General features: G+C 36.1%; 1 protein-coding gene across 1 annotated transcript in view; it reads left to right on the top strand.

Annotated features, from left to right (window-relative positions):
- Positions 1-16,102, top strand: part of PPP6C (protein phosphatase 6 catalytic subunit) — a 34,847-nt gene extending 18,745 nt beyond the window's left edge. Inside the window, exons 3-7 of the mRNA XM_004375661.2 lie at positions 7,087-7,152; positions 8,221-8,362; positions 11,168-11,247; positions 11,444-11,653; positions 12,756-16,102. Of these exons, the coding sequence (XP_004375718.1) occupies positions 7,087-7,152; positions 8,221-8,362; positions 11,168-11,247; positions 11,444-11,653; positions 12,756-13,004 (747 nt within the window). The 3' untranslated portion in view covers positions 13,005-16,102. The remainder of the gene's footprint in view (positions 1-7,086; positions 7,153-8,220; positions 8,363-11,167; positions 11,248-11,443; positions 11,654-12,755) is intronic.
- Positions 16,103-17,288: the final 1,186 nt, after the last annotated feature.

The raw sequence follows: 17,288 nt of genomic DNA, 5'->3' as shown, positions 1-17,288 counted from the left end.
TGTCCTTACTCAACCTTGGGTTCCCTATCACCAGCTTTCCTGTCCCCTTCTGCCTTCTAGCCCTTGTCCCTGGACTGCTGTGCCTCATTAGTCCCGTTTTGTTTTACGGGGCTGTCCAATTCCCGGCTGAACGGTGAACCGCGGAAGTGACTTCACCATTGAGCTAAAAGGGTTTCTGGGGGCCATACTCTCGGGGTTTCTCCAGTCTCCTTTAGGCCAGTAAATCTGGTCTGTTTTTTGTGTGTTAAAATTTTGTTCTACATCCTTCTCCAGCTCTGTCCAGAACCCTCTGTTGTAAGCAGAACTGAAATTTGAAACTCATTTTTGGGTTCCTGTGGCTCATGTTATTTAAGACTACCACCAAACTGTGAACATTGTCTTGTACTTGACCCTTAAAAACAAGTGAACTTAAAGATGAGAAGGCAAGGGGGACAGGGAATGCAGATTAATGGAAATGTAACAACCAAAATGGAAAAGCTGATACACTGTGAAAAATGTAACCAGTGTCACTGAACAATATGTATACTTTTTGCCATTGAGTCGATTCTGACTCATAGCAACCCTATGGGACAAAGTAGAACTGCCCGCTAGGGTTTCCAAGGAGCGGCTGGTGGATTTGAACTGCCAACCTTTTGGTTAGCAGCTGAGCTCTAAACTACTACGCCACCAGGAATCCAACAATATGTATAGAAATTGTTAAATGAGAACCTAATTTCCTGTGTAAACTTTCACCAAAAAACACAATAAATTATTAAAAAAACAAAAAAAAAAAAAACAAGTGGACTTGAAGAGCTTCTAAATATCTACCGACTGATTAAATCAAATGTAAGATGTATCGTTGGGGCTTGTACAGTTGTCTTGCCCGTGGAATTGCAGGATTGGGGTATGAGTATGTATAAACACGTTGGCATGCGTGTAGTACTGAGAAGCATTGAAGCCTTCTAATCTAGTGAGGAGACTATAGACTTCAGTGTCAGAGTGTGGTTTAAATCCTCACTTGGGCACATACTGGCTGTTCAGCAAGTCACTTCAACTAGTTCAGGAGTTCTCTAAGTGTGATCTACGCACCCTTGGGGGTCCTTTAGGTAGTACAAAAGCCTTAGCACGAGTAAACAGAGTGGCACAAGACTATGCTGGTCATTATTGTATTCTTCACCAATTTTGCATGCACTGTAAAAAAAAAACATGCAAGTTTTTCTTAAGAACATTGTTGATTAAGCAGTAAGGGTTGTTAGCTTTCAACCCTTGAATATATCCGTCTTTTTAATATTCTGCGTGATGAAATGGCAAGTATATATAAAGCACATCTGCTGCATACTGAAGAAAGATGGTTTACACAAGGAGATACAGTTGTGCAATTCTTTCAGTCATGAGCTGAAGTAGCCAGTTTTTTATGGAACACCATTTTTTCTTGAGAGAACAAATGACAAACTATGGTTATTTAGACTTGGGTATTTGGCAGTCATTTCTGGAGAAACGAAGGAAGTGAGCCAGTCAGTTCAAGGAAAACAATTGATAGTATTTGTTGGCAGTGGTAAAAATTGAGCGTTCAAGTGAAAATTGGCATTTTGGAAAATTTGAGTCTACCACCATGAGCCTAACAGCTTCCAATACCTAAAGACTTTTCTGTTGAGATAGGTGCTGGTATTAACAAATACAGTTTTTTGATGTTGTATAGTGAGATGTCATTCCCTCTTTTCAAATGAAGAGTGTATCATCCACTCAGGATCACTGTGGCAGAGGATGAAAAGATCATTGATATGGTTTCAGATTTCATATTTCAGCTCACCTTTAAGATTCTTAAAACTACCACTTGGTTGAATTTTAGTGTAATATTAAAGAATACTGTATACACAGTTAACTGAGAAGGCTATTAAAATGCTCCTTCCTTTGCAACTGCATGTCTGTGAGGCTGACTTCTCTTCATATACTTCAATCCGCACATCCCAGCGAATTCAATAAAGAGGCAGATATGAGAATCCAGCTGTGTTCTATCTAAGCCGACATTAAAGAGACCTGCAAAATGTGAAATAATGACACACTTCTTATTAGATTTTTGTTTTGAAAAGTGTCCTGGATTAAATTGTGTCCCCCCAAAATATCTGTCAACTTGGCTATGATTCCCAGTATTGTATGATTGTCTACCGTTTTATCATCTGATGTGATTTCCCTATGTGTTGTAAATTCTAACACAATGATATAATAAGATGGATTAGTGGCAGTTATACTGATGAGATCTACAAGATTAGATAGTATCTTAAGCCAATCTCTTTTGAGATATAAAAGAGAGAAGCAAGCAGAGACATGGGAACCTCATACCACCAAGAAAGCAGTGCCGGGAGCAGAGTGCGTCCTTTGCACCTGAGGTTCCTGCGCAGAGAAGTTCCTAGACCAAGGGAGGATTGATGACATGGACCTTCCTCCAGAGCTGACAGAGAAAGCCTTCCCTTGGAGCCCATGCCTTGAATTTGGACTTGTAGTCTACTAGACTATGAGAGAATGAATTTCTCTTTGTTAAAGCCATCCATTTGTGGTATTTCTTTTACAGTAGCACTAGATAACTAAGACAAAAAGCATAGTTTACTTTTCATTAAAAATATGTTATTATTTAATGGGTTTATTATTGATATTTTTTAATGAATTTAAATATCTAAATTTTCAGTTTTAGTTTCCATTATGGTAATAGAATTGACTTAACCTACATAAACAAAAGCTTTTTGGGGACCTCTAATTTTTAGGAATATGAATAGGTCCTGAAACCAAAAAGTTTGGGAACTATTGAGCTAGCTGTTTCTTTGCCTCTAAGGATGAAATAAAATCTACTCAGGATTATTTTTGGTTTAAGATGAGAACATATGCAGTGTGTCTGAGATAAGAGAAACATGATTAATGGTAAATACTGCTTGTGAAATGATGATGTGAGCTGCCAGTAATGTAGGACAAAGATAGTTGTCTATACACGTTCTTAGTAAATGTTCATGATATGAATAAATTTTGGAAAAAAACTTCCAATATGGACTAAAGGTCATTGAAAATAGATTTAATCACCTAGCTGTTAAACATACTTGGATAAGTAGAAATTTACAAAGCTTTTATTCAATGAAAAATTTCTATAAATATCAGTAGAAAAGTTTAAGGACTCTCACTCTTCCACCACACTTTTATAAAAGCAACTGTTTTAAATCACCAACTTCATATGGAAAGGGGAGAGGCCCTGGATCAATAAAGCGCTACTCAAGAAGAAGAACAAAGTGGGAGGCCTTATACTACTTGATTTTAGGACCTAATATACTGCCACAGTAGTCAAGACAGCCTGGTACTGGTACAACAACAGATACATAGACCAATGGAACAGAGTTGAGAATCCAGATATAAGCTCATCCACCTATGAGCAGCTAATATTTGACAAAGGCCCAAAGTCCGTTAATTGGGGTAAAGACAGTCTCTTTAACAAATGGTGCTGGCATAATTGGATATCTATATGCAGAAAGCTGAAACAAGACCCATATCTCATACCATGTACAAAAACTAACTCAAAATGGATCCAGGACTTAAATATAAAATCAAAAACGATAAAGATCACGGAAGAAAAAAATAGGGACAACGCTAGGAGCCCTAATACATGGCATAAACACAATACAAACCATAAGTAACAATGCACAAGCACCAGAAGAGAGACTAGATAAATGGGAGCTCCTAAAAATCAAACACTTATGCCTATCCAAAGACTTCACCAAAAGAGTAAAAAGACAACCTACAGACTGGGAAAAAATTTTTGGCTACAACAAATCCGATCAGCATTTAATCTCTAAAATCTACAAGATACTCCAAAACCTCAACAGCAAAAAGACAGATAACCCAATTAAAAAATGGGCAAAGTATATGAACAGGTACTTCACCAAAGAAGATATTCAGGCAGCTAACAGACACATGAAGAAATGCTCACGATCATTAGCCATCAGAGAAGTGCAGATCAAAACTACAATGAGATATCATCTCACCCCAACAAGGCTAGCATTAATCCAAAAAACACAAAATAATAAATGCTGTAGAGGTTGTAGAGAGACTGGAATACTTATACACTGTTAGTGGGAATGTAAAATGGTACAGCCACTTTGGAAATCGATTTGGCGCTTCCTTAGAAAGCTAGAAATAGAAGTACCATACGATCCAGCTGTCCTGCTCCTAGGAATATATCCTAGAGAAACAAGAGCCGTCACACGAATAGATATACGCACACCCGTGTTCTTCGCAGCACTGTTCACAATAGCCAAAAGATGGAAGCAAGGTAAGGGCCCATTGATAGATGAATGGATAAACAAACTATGGTATATCCACACAATGGAATGTTACACAACAATGAACAATGATGAAGCTGTGAAATGTCATATAACTTGGTGGAAGCTAGAACTTATTATGCTGAGTGAATTTAGTCAGTCACAGAAGGACAAATGGTGTATAAGACCACTTTTATTAGAACTCAAGAAAAGGTTTAAACACAGAAGAAAACATTCTTTGATGGTTACGGGGCTGGGGAGGGAGGGTGAGGGTTATTCACTAACTAGATAATAGATAAGAATCATCTTAGGTGAAGGGAAGGACAGCACACACTGCAGGGGAAGCCGGCACAACTGGACTAAACCAAAGCTAAGAAGTTTCCTCAATACAATCAAATACTTTGAGAGACAGAGTAGCAGGGATGCGGGGTCTGGGGACCATGCTTTCAGGGGACATCTATGTCAATTGGCATAACAAACCTTATTAAGAAAATGTTCTGCATACTACTTTGCTGAGTGGCATCTGGGGTCTTAAAGCTTGCAAGCGGCCATCTAAGATGCATCAATTGGTCCCAACCACTCGGAGTAAAGGAGAACGAAGGACACCAAAGACAGAGAAAGTACTGGCCCAAGAGACAGAAAGGGCCACATAAACCAGAGACTTCAACAGCCTGAGACAAGAAGAACTAGATGGTGCCCGGCTACCACCAATGAACGTCCTGACAGGGAACACAACAGAGGGTCCATGATGGAGCAGTAGAAAGATGGGATGCAGAACTCAAATTCCAATAAGAAGACCAGACTTAATGGTCTGACTAAGACTGGAGGCACCCGGGAAAGCATGGCCCCTGGTCTCTCCATCACCCCAGAACTAAAACAATTTCCTAGGCCAACTCTTCAGATGGGGATTAGACTGGACTGTGGGACATAAAGTGATACTTGTGAAGAATGTGCCTCTTAGACAAGTAAATACAAGAGACCAAAGGGGCGGCTTCTGTCCAGAGGTGAGAGGGGAAGGCAGAGAGAGTTAGGAGCTGGTTGAATGTTCATGGGGAATCAGGGGTGGAGGGGAGGAGTGTGCTGTCGCAGAATGGGGTGAGCGGTTGGGGTCTCATAACAATGTATGTTAAAAAAAATTATGTATGGGAGACTAACTTGAAACATAAACTTCATTTAATTACAACAATAAAAAAAAAGCAACTGTTTTATAAAGTTTTTAAATGTTTCCTTCCCTACTTTGTGTGTATACATACTCAATTTTTTAAAAGTAAATTTTGTAGTTTACGGTAAAGGTATAGTTTTGTGCTCCATTCTTTTCCCTAATTATTTTTCTGTTTTGCTACACAGTTTAGTTAGTCATGAGGGGTGTTTCTTTTGTTATTATAAGTAATGTTGTAATACATTTTTTTATGTTTATATAGCATTTGAGATAACACACATGTATATGCATGTGTATATATTTTGTCTTTAGGCTATAGTCATAGAAGTGGGATTACTAGGCCAGAGTTTAAAAACATTTAATAGTTCTAGAAATGTTTTTGACAGATTTCTTTCTAAAAATATTATAACTGTATATTATTGGAAGATATATGTATATATGTGGATATATGTGCATGTGTATATATTTTTTACTGCTCATACTATATTTATATATATGTCAATTACATATGTATAGATTATATATATATATATATGAATGATATACGGTACACACACATTGTATGTACATCAGTGGGATGGGAAGGATCTTGCCCCAGGGAGGGCACCAGGAACTTCACCTAGTACAAAGAAGTAGCACATGTTTTTAACAAATAGTAATCTGCCTCTTGACTGAGATTGAATGTTTCTTTTATTTGCTTGCCAATTTTTTTAGAGGGTTTGAAAATTTTATTTTAAACTTCCTAAAGTGTTATTTTTTTTTTAAACCTGAGCAAGTTATGAGTGTCTAGGTTTATGGAACTTTGTTATAAAGGGTATTGCCTCATTTCTGTCACTAGTTAACATTTAAGTCTCAGGTTTGTTTTTTACTCTAATAAGAGTCCTCTACTGTTTTGTCTTAAGTGTTAGAAATTTGTGTTAATTTTATTTTCAAGTTTAAAAGATCAGTGTTTTGGAAATTATTATTTGTTGTCATTACAGTGAATTCCCTTAATCTAAAATCCTTTTTTGGAAGAACAGTTAAGTGTTTACCCTGAATGACAGGTGATTAGGATAACCTAGTTGACTGAGTTTATTAAATATACAATTCTTTTTTACTGATTACTTTTTCACTGATTATTCAGAAGATATTCCACGTTTGTGGAGCCTTAGAGTACATATTATGAATATCACTTCTCCAACACTAGGGTGTAAGAAGGTAGGTCAATCTGTAATGGCATTGTGAAGTATCACATTAAGTTCATTTTTGGAAAAAAACGCTTATCTACTTGTTTATTTTGTCTTATTAAAATAGGTTCTGAATATGAGAGGGTGGTTAGCTTAGGTTAATGAAAAGTTAGATAACTGATAAATTTATTTCAGAATTCTCAGGATATGGATGGTGAAATCTATGAAAGAAATTCGAGAGGGCGGGCATATAACAGTAATGATCTAGGAACGACTTAATGGTAACTGTGAGTTTTATTTAGTGCTTTTTCTGAGCTTGGGAACTGTGTGCTTTGCAGTTTTGCTTATACTTTGTTTCATTTTATAAATGTGAATATTTGAAGTCCTTTTAATTAACTACTACTTTACACATTTCACTCTCAGTTTTATTATTTTACTCCTTAACAGGAATTTGTAATCAGCATATATTGCCTTTCTTTTATAGTTTTATGACCTTTGTGAACTATTCAGAACTGGAGGTCAGGTTCCTGACACGAACTACATATTTATGGTATGTAAACAGGAGTGATACCAAGTGCTTATTTATTGAAAGGATATGACTTATTACATGTAAATTACATAATAATTTTATTGCTATGTGACAATTACTGTTTCAAATATGAAGAGATGATTTTCAGTGGGTAGTAGAAGGCATCTGTCTGAATATGAAAATCACCCGAGAGGAATTGTTTTTTTAATTGTACTTTTCTCCATTTTGCTTTGTCTCCTAGTTAAGAATCATTGCTTTAGTAGACTGCTGTGTAGATGGGACTGGGTTGTAACCTTCAATAATTGATGGGGCAGAAAAATAGCCCAGAACCACTGGTTTAAAGCATACATCTTCAATTTACTGTTATTTTATCAAACTTTTTGAGCATTCATTTTTATCTCTTACTGTACTAATCTTTGGCTGCATGGATATACACACACACATTTAGTATTAAGGTGAATGTTTGCTTGTTTTCTTTTTGTAATGAAATGTTACTGTTGAACTTTACCTGAATCCTCCTATCCTTTTTCATCTGAAAGTTTCTGGGCGCCTTCTTTTAGCTGTTTTCTCATTGGCCTAATATTGGCCCAAGTAAAACATTAATTGGAAATGTAAATATTTAAGTCATCATATGCTACTGTTAAATACAAAGCTGAAAGTAGAAAATTATTTTAATTTTGGTACGTGCCTTACAAAACTGTTTTCTTCAAGTAGGCAGCTCTTCCGATATAGTTAAAATGATTTTTAAAATTTAAAATTGATTTTAAAAATTTTGATTCACATATGACCTTTTAAGACTATCTAATGTAGGTAATAGAGGATTTAAAAATGGTGATTTTGCAGGGGAAATGGTTGACAGAATTGCACAAGTTTCTGTAAGCCCCTCCTGAATGAGACTAGCACAGACATTTGGCAGAAACAGCATGTTTACTTCTATTTGAATTTTTTGTTAAAACCTAATTTCCTCATAATTCAGTGTGTAATTCTTTATTGTTATTGTGGGCTGTCTCTGAGTTATACAGTTTGGTATAATTTTAAAAGAATATTTTACTGTTGTACTGTTTATAACCATAAACTTTTGCTTTACAGGGTGATTTTGTAGACAGAGGTTACTATAGTTTGGAGACCTTCACTTACCTTCTTGCACTAAAGGCTAAATGGCCTGATCGTATTACCCTCTTACGAGGAAATCATGAGAGTAGACAGATAACACAGGTGTATGGATTTTATGGTAAGACCTTCTGTTTGTCTGATTCTGAATATTTTCTTTTCCTCTTTGGAGAAAAAAGCTGCAGAAGTTATGTGCTTTATAGTAAAATTAGTAAATACAGATAATCTTTTTCCATTTTTTTCACCTCTTAACTACGTTATGTCCCCCAATCAATTGAAAATCATACCATGGAGAGAAAAACACTGTTAAAACTTTTTGGTGTAGTTCTCAATTCACCTGTATTGAATCACGTGAAGTGTTTGTTTAAAATGTAGATTGCTGGACCCCACTGCAGACCTCCTAATCCTGGGTTCTGCTGAAGGTGAATGTTTTGCAAACATAAGTTTGAGAATCTGCCCTAATATAATTCATTCATTCATTCACACACATACACACACATTGAAATGGAGTCATGCTATGATGTGACTGCCTTTTTTTATGTCATTGGCGTTTTTATAGCTGCATCCTGTAACATTGTATGGATGTACGATAGTTGATTTAACCAGTCCCTTTATCTTTGGAGTCGCTATTACAGACATAGCTGAATGAATATCTTTTTATGTTTATCACTTGCCCCACAGAATGTCTGGATTGGAGGGGTCAGAAACAGAAGAACTAAGTCATTAAAAGCAAAGTAGCTGCTTCTATAAAACTTACTTACTTGAAAGTAAGAAAATGAGGTTAAGAAGTTCTTTGAAGGAGAGAGCAGAACTGTTGAGATCATGAATATAAATACTCCTTGAGCACAGTTGAGCCAGATATTGAGAGAGATGCAAATATTAGTGTCAGAACCCTTTAGTTTTAGATGTTATATTTTGAGTTATCTTCTGTTATTATAGAGGTAGGCTACACTCTCTTAATTTGTCAACCATTATCAATTATTAAATTGAGAGATTCTGATAATTTATTATTTCTGTATAACTTTCTTATTAATAATTGCTACAGTACATGATTAATATTTGTCTCCTTTCTATAAGTTACTTATTTTCATTCACATAATACCATTTGCCATTTCAGATACAAATTTTGATCCTTTTGCAAAACAATCAATATTTTGGATACTATGTTATGATGTGGTGCTTGAGCTCTGTAAAAGCACCTAGCTCCAATTATCTAAGAACGGTGTTTTACATATAATTTTACCCCAGAATTTGACCAGTATTTATCAATGTATGGCAAAAGGAAAAAAAATGGGGAGAGGAAGGGGAACGTTTTAATCAAGATGCCTTAACTGAGGCAAATGACAACAACATGAAATCTAGTATTGAATTTTCTTAAACAAATCCAAAGCTTTGTTCACCTAGTGGTTTTATGGTTCGGTTTAGTAAAAGGAAGCCTACCAGCATCTCAGGAGGGAGATAAGTTTAGTTATCATGAGACTTTACTTTGATTTTAAAATAATAATAATGTCCATATATGGTTATTAATTATATTGGCCCTTCAGTCCCAACTGACAAACATTTACTGGGCAGTTATTAACCAAGTGCTTTGCATATGTAAAGAGGAAAAGGACAGGGTTCCTACCAAACAGGGATCAATGTTAGAGTTCTCGAAAAGAAAGTTTACGTAGGATCCTGCTTCATAAAGAGATATAATTTAGAAAATCATAAGGATTGCCCATGCCCCATAGTCTTTTTTTTCTCTGTCAGTTTTAGCTACACTTGGGGCAACAGTGGGATGTCAGTTTTTTCAAAAAATTGGGAGAAGCAGAACTTCCATGGTGTTAATTGAAAGAAGACGTGTACTCTATTAATTGTGTAAACAGCAGAAAAAGTGTCTGTCTTCAGTGATGACTACAAGCATACTTATTGGAGCTAAAGTATTTAGTTGTACAGTTTGCAGAAAATCTCAGATGAGACAACCTAGGCCTCAAAATGTTGAGATAGGAATTATCCAAGCTCTTGTAATTAAGGCTCCTCTAATTTTGTTTGATTTGATTATCCTGCTAGAATAAGGAGTAGTTGTGACTCATAGCGACCCTATAGGGCAGAGTAGAACTGCTTTATAGGGTTTCCTAGGCTGAAATCTTTATGGAAGCAGACTACCACATCTTTCTCTCACAGAGCAGCTGGTGGGTTTGAACCACAGACCTTTCGTTTTGCAGCTGAGGCTTAACCATTGTGCCACCAGGGCTCCTAGGATAGGGTAGACACATTAAATAATCATTTTGATAGAACTGCCTAGTATTCATAACATAGTAAGGTCCTTAGGTAGCACAAATGGTTTGTGCTTGACTGCTAACCTAAAGGTTGGTGGTTCGAACCTACCCAGTGGTACCGTGGAGGAAAGGACCTGGTGATTTGCTTCCCTTAAGATTACAGCCAAGAAAACCCTATGGAGCAATTCTGTTCTGAAGCACATGGGGTTGCCATGAGTCACATTGACTCGATGGCAACTAACAACAAAAATAACAGTGGGCAAAAGCATTTGTTTTGAGTTGTGTCAAATTCCTACTTAGCTCTTCCTGATGATAACATTTTGGCCAGTGATTTCAGTTGCTTCTTAGGGCCAGTCCTGGAATGAAAAGAAGGACCACGTGCTTAGTGTGTGTGTATGTGTGTGGGTATATGTGTGTGTATACACACACACATACATACATAGTATGAGATGGAATCGACTCAATGGCAGTAAATGTATATGTAGTGAGACACTAGTCTTCTTTTGACTTCATGGACCTACCAGGGCTAAATATGTGTCATAACTTGCCATCCTAGTTGAAGCTGAGTTTCTTTTGTCCTGAAGGCTGCTCTAGTATTGGGTGTATTGTTTATTTTTATTTGCAAATTCAGAGCTTCATTAATGAGAACTCTTCTATTTCTTTCACAGATGAGTGCCAAACCAAATATGGAAATGCTAATGCCTGGAGATACTGTACCAAAGTTTTTGACATGCTCACAGTAGCAGCTGTAAGTTTATATGAATCCTTTTTTTATATGAATCTTTTTTAAAACTTCAAGTATTTTCCTGCCAGTAACACATTGCATATTTTTATCTGATTGCCATCTCAATTATATTTAGATCTTCAGCATTCATTGATGGATTTGGAGATAACTGAGTTATATCATTCTATATTCAACTCTTTGTTATCCTTTCTTCCCCTAGTTAATAGATGAGCAGATTTTGTGTGTTCATGGTGGTTTATCTCCTGATATCAAAACACTGGATCAAATTCGAACAATTGAACGGAATCAGGAAATTCCTCATAAAGGAGCATTTTGTGACCTGGTTTGGTCAGATCCTGAAGATGTGGATACTTGGGCAATCAGTCCCCGAGGAGCAGGCTGGCTTTTTGGAGCTAAGGTCACAAATGAGGTAAATTCACCATTTTTGAAAAGTGGTTTGTTGGTTGCTAATGGATTGCATAAAGAACTATGGTGGCCATAGATAACAAACCTTGGTCTCAAACTGTTGTGACCGTGGATATCAAATTTCCAGTCTAGTTTACTTAAATATATCTTTACTTAATGGTTAAATATGATCACATAGCAAAAGCACCTATTCCAGCATTCACTTGGTAATATGTGTAAAGTAAACGTTCTTTTCCTTTCCAAATACTGCTGTTAAATAACAGAATAGGAAGGGCAAGATAGGCGACTTTTTGAGGTTCAGTTATTTTCAGTTAAAAAAAGAAAGTATGCACACATGCATACATGTAGGGATGAGCTTATACTGGGAAGTGATCCAGCATAATGGAGTCAGAGAACTAGGTTCTAATCCCACCGATGCAGCTTTGGTAAATTATTTATCCGGTTTGAGCCTTTGTTTCTTTAAGTTGCAAAAGAAGGATAATAAAATCTCTTTCAGAATTATTGCAAAAACTGCACATACTAAACCCTCACTAAGCATTCACTAAATGCTAGACAGAGTCCCTGGGTGTGGTGCAAACAGTTAACACACTCGGCTGCTAGCCAAAAGGTTGGAGGTTCGAGTCCACCCAGAGCCTCCTTGGAAGAAAGGCCTGACTTTCACTTCCAAAAAAATCAGCCACTGAAAACATTGTGGAGCCCAGTTCTACTCTGACACAGCATGGGGTCACCATGAATGAGAATCTACTAGGTGGCACTGGTTTAAATGCTAGATATTAATAGTATTTATCTTTATTATTAAACTTTAAAAAAAGAAAACCTTTTTTGTTTTGTATCTTGATAGTATTTACAGAACACTTTTCTTCCCAGAAATGTCTAATTTATTATGTGACTCTATGATTTGATAGCTCTGTCATTGAGTCAGGCCAGAGTGATTTGATTTGCTATTGAACTTAACTGGGGATAACTGTAGAATGGATTCTATAATCATGAGAACTTTAATCATCAACAGAATTTGACATTTTATTTAAATGATTATGTTCTTGTAGGCTGATTTTTTTTTTTTTTTAAATTGTGCTGGATACTTACAAAGCCTTTCTAAATTACAGTTTGTTCATATCAACAACTTAAAACTCATCTGCAGAGCACATCAACTAGTGCATGAAGGCTATAAATTTATGTTTGATGAGAAGCTGGTAACAGTATGGTCTGCTCCTAATTACTGCTATCGTTGTGGAAATATTGCCTCGATTATGGTCTTCAAAGATGTAAATACAAGAGAACCAAAGTTATTCCGGGCAGTTCCAGATTCAGAACGTGTTATTCCTCCCAGAACGACGACGCCGTATTTTCTTTGAGGCCTTCGCCCATCCTGCTGACCTGTTTTCCTGCCCTCTTCTTACCCAACTTTTCATGTATTACCTTCAACAATATACTTTTTATTGAGCACTTTGCTGCTGAAATGCTGCCTCTTGCCTTTTTTTATTTTAAATTATCTAAATTTATTGTTTGTTATGGTGTCTATAGCAATGTTTTTCTATCAATTTTCTCCCCCATCCCATCCCCACCTGGACTCATTTGAGAAGACTTGAGAAATGTCTTAATACACTGCTGCATGTAGCTCTTGCTTATTTACTGGTCTGGGGGAAACAGGATGTGTTTCCTTTGTTTAAAAAGCCAATTGACAAACAGTCTACACCGAAATACTCCTCCTTTTGTATCATTCAGCCTTTTTTTTAGTTTGGTAAGTTTTAAGAAATTTCAGCAGCAAAGTTGTTATTCAGTGGGCATGATGGACTGCAGATGCCTCAAGTTATGTATACCTGTCCCAGCTGTAAACTTCATTGTCCTCTGTTGGATGATATTTTAAATGGATATAAAATAAATTGGTCTAAAGGGCTGCCCTCCTTGTTGTGTTTTTAAATTTTAGTTAAAAACTGCTTCAGCTTATGACTTTGTACATTAAGGTAATTGTACCGATCTTTTTTCAGATTCCTTGTATTTTTTACTAAAGTAATCTTAAATAGAACCCAGATAGGTTAAATGATAGAAGTTTTAAACAGCTTACATTGTTGGTTTAAAATGATTCTCTTTTTTTTTCTTTCCTAATCAGAATTCTTGACCCTTTGGTTATTGAGTTTAAAAACTTCAATTGAAATTCAATAGTATTTGTTTAAAAAAAAAATCACTAAACTGTGCCTAAAGAACATAACTGCCATATTAATGTTTTGGTTTATATCCTCTATAGTAATAGAAAAACATTTAATACTTGTAATGCTGATGTATTCATTTGATACCAGTTGGATAGAATGTGATCAATCCAGTTTACAATCTATCATGAATATCATTAAGTAAAATCTATGTATTTTTCAATAGGAGTCATTTCTTCTCTTGTAACACTTGACCTTAACTTTTACAAAATGTTCATTTTTTAACTATAACTGGAAAGGTTGAAAAGTCAGGCCTCTTGTATTTGTAAACTGTAATCTGAAGCAGATTTTTAAAAGTGTAGAAAGAAACAAATGTCCTTTTTGTAAAGGTCTGTGATACCATGTTTCAGCTTTGTGTAAGTAATTTGAATATCCAAAGGGTTGTGATGATCAGTTCTTGATATGCAACTGTCCACTTAATAAGGACAGGTGTTCCAGTATCTCTTATGACTGTGGTCATAAATGATGTTGGAATTTACTATTTTTTGAAAGAGTTGGTATCCCTTTACTATGATTTTTATCATTCCAAGAAATCCTTGTGAAGCCAGCCAATTAATAAAGCACTTTAGCATCTGTTCAGGTAGTTTTGAAAACCACCTTTTCACCTTCAGGATAAGAACTACCAGGTTACCTAAAAATGCAATAAAATCCTTATAATCTAAGCTTCTTGGCACATAATTTTTCATCAGGGTTTCATTTCATTAAATGAGCGCAATACTGTTTTTATTTATTTTTTTCCTTACCAGCCAGCTCCTTGTGTAGTTCTTAATTATATAGCTATGTGAAAGAAGTGGCTAAGACTCTTGCTGCACACACTTGAACTAATGTTGGGTCAGTAGCTTCATGTTAATGCCCTGATCCCAGTGTAATTCAGGGGGAAAGATATTTTTATCTTACAGGGATATGTAGCTGTGTATTTTACTAATTGTGAAACACTGGAAATTAATGATGCAGACAACTTGGTGTGGTGTTTGAACAGCTGTCTACAGTATTTTTTTCCGTTACCATAAATTGTATTTAAGTGCTTGCTCTCCACTGCTTTTAAGTTGTACCAATAAAACTGATAACCTTCAGCCCACCCTTCCTACTTGACATTCCTTAGTTTAGACTGATGTAGTTGTTTTAGTTATCCCTGTAATGTGACTTTTAAGTCATGATATACTGCATTTGTTGTCACTAGTTGGGCACATGCCAGTGGTATTCTGTCCATTCCTTAACTGCCATCTGTTTTGCCTGATTTCTCTTCAACTAAATAATGGCTTTTTGCATGAAAAAAAAAAAAGTTTTTACTATTAGACGTGTAAAGGGAAGAGAGAGTGAATGTATTGGACTTTGTAAGCCTAAGAGGAATATTTGGATCCCTCTGTTAAATAAGGGCTATGTACTATGTAGCGTAATCAAGTGGTGGAAGATATTTGCAAGTCATAGATATGTAGGCAGGAAGATCTGTCACTCCCTGTACCTAGGCTGAATGTAAAATCCCTTATGTTGTATTAATGGGGTGGGAGGTGGAGGTAACTATTTTTATTTGCCTATGATATATTTGGTTTCTAATAAAGTGTCCTAGGCTCTAGTGAGAACTGCCTACTTTTAATTGCCATTTACTCCCTTTCGTCACTTGCCTGATATGCTCTTGGCTAGCTTTTTATAGCTTATTGCTTTTCCGTGAGAAATCTCACTACATGTGTTCATCTGAGTGTGATCCTAAAAAGCCTGAATCAAGAGTACGTACATCTAATATGCAACCTGCATCAGCTCCTACTCGGTCTGGATGTCTAGAACTGTTGGAAGATTTTGATGTCTTAAAGGCTGGGCTTTGCTTTTGATACAAGGTTTGAAATATTGTTAATTGCATTAAGATATGTGTGTTTTTGCTTTGTAAGCCCAGAACCAGGTTTTGGAAAATACTTGTATTGTGAAAACAAAACGGGACTCTTTCCGAGCCTCTTCATTGTCAGGAATAGAATCGCTTTCCATCAGCTTCCAGAATGTGTATCTGGTGTCGAAGAGATTTAACAGCAAGAATCCAGATTTTTTAATGTAATTGTTCTTTAAATGCTTATGTTTGTAAAGCACCTTCAGTTCTTTGGATGAAAGGTGCTATATGTCCTCAGTGTAAATTAATAAAAAGAATATAGGAAGTTTGTGAAAAATAATTTTATCTAATGCATAGTCTGTAGTATGTCTTGAAAAGAAGGTAGCTGTTTATATAACATAATTTAAATTAAAAAATGCGTATTCCTTCACTTGGTTGCTTGACTTTGGTAAACAAAACTGAAATTTTTTCTAGTTCTGCATTTGACTCTGAGCTAAGTATTCCAGTTCTTTAAAGTCAATATTCATTGTTAATCCCTGCATCCAGTACCCAGAACCATGCTTCATGAGATCGTCAAAATCTTTCAATTGTGTACTTACAGTGTGCAGTGGTGCTGACAAAATACACCTTGGTATAAAAACACCACACACACACACAAGTTGTAAAGTCCCCTAACATGATGCCAAACACAGAGTAGATGCTCTGGGAAGGCTGGTTCCTTATTCCCCTCCTGGTTTTCTATTTCCTTGTCAATCAGTTGGTGAATATGTGCCTTTCTTATCCTTATGACAGTAAGCTTATGCTGGCTTGGATAATTCAGGTATTAATACAAAAAAACACATGAAATTTATAGAAGATTTTTTTTTATATCAACAAAATTGATTACAAAAGTTTATTTCCACTCAATCCCTGGGCACCCACTATTCTCAGCACTCCGCTTTTGAGTATAAATGGGAATGGGATATAAAAGCCTTCATGGAAACATTGTGGAATAGTGGAAAGAAGACAAGTTTTGGAATGAGATCTAAATATAAAATGCAGCTGTGCCATGCAATAATAGCACCTAACCTGTATTGAGCATTCTTAGCTATAGTGTACATGTCCTATTTTGTGGAATGCTTACTGTGGCTCTATATTATTTCCTTCAGATGAGGAAACAGGCTTAGAATAAGCATAACTTGCCCAAGGTTGCACAAAAGAAATTGGAACTTTGAACCACTATAGGGCATACCATAGCGCATCTTAAGCCCTTCAGCTTAAGCTGTATTGGTTATAGCTGTATGACCCTAAGCAAATTGGATTCTCTGAGTCTTAAATTTCTTATGTATAAAATAAGAGCTAATACTATACAGGGTTGATCTCACGACTAAAAATAGCATACATAAAGCACCCAGTCCCTGGCCCAACACTGCCACTTATTGAGGGCTCACATACCGTTTGCCAAATTGCATGTAGTTGGGGAAGTAATAATCAAAAGACAATATATGATTGCTAACGTAGTGTAGCTTATGTAAGTACAACGGAAATTTGGAGGAAATGTTCGATGTAGGATGGAGTAAGTGGGGGAAGACTTGAAAGAAAGTGTGAATTAAACTTGGAGTGATGGGCTTTGCACT

Source organism: Trichechus manatus, unplaced genomic scaffold, assembly GCF_000243295.1.
Source record: "Trichechus manatus latirostris isolate Lorelei unplaced genomic scaffold, TriManLat1.0 scaffold00038, whole genome shotgun sequence".
NCBI classification, from domain to species: Eukaryota; Metazoa; Chordata; class Mammalia; order Sirenia; family Trichechidae; genus Trichechus; species Trichechus manatus.
The sequence above is the reverse complement of the archived record's forward strand: the minus strand, read 5'-3'. Positions and strand labels throughout refer to the sequence as shown.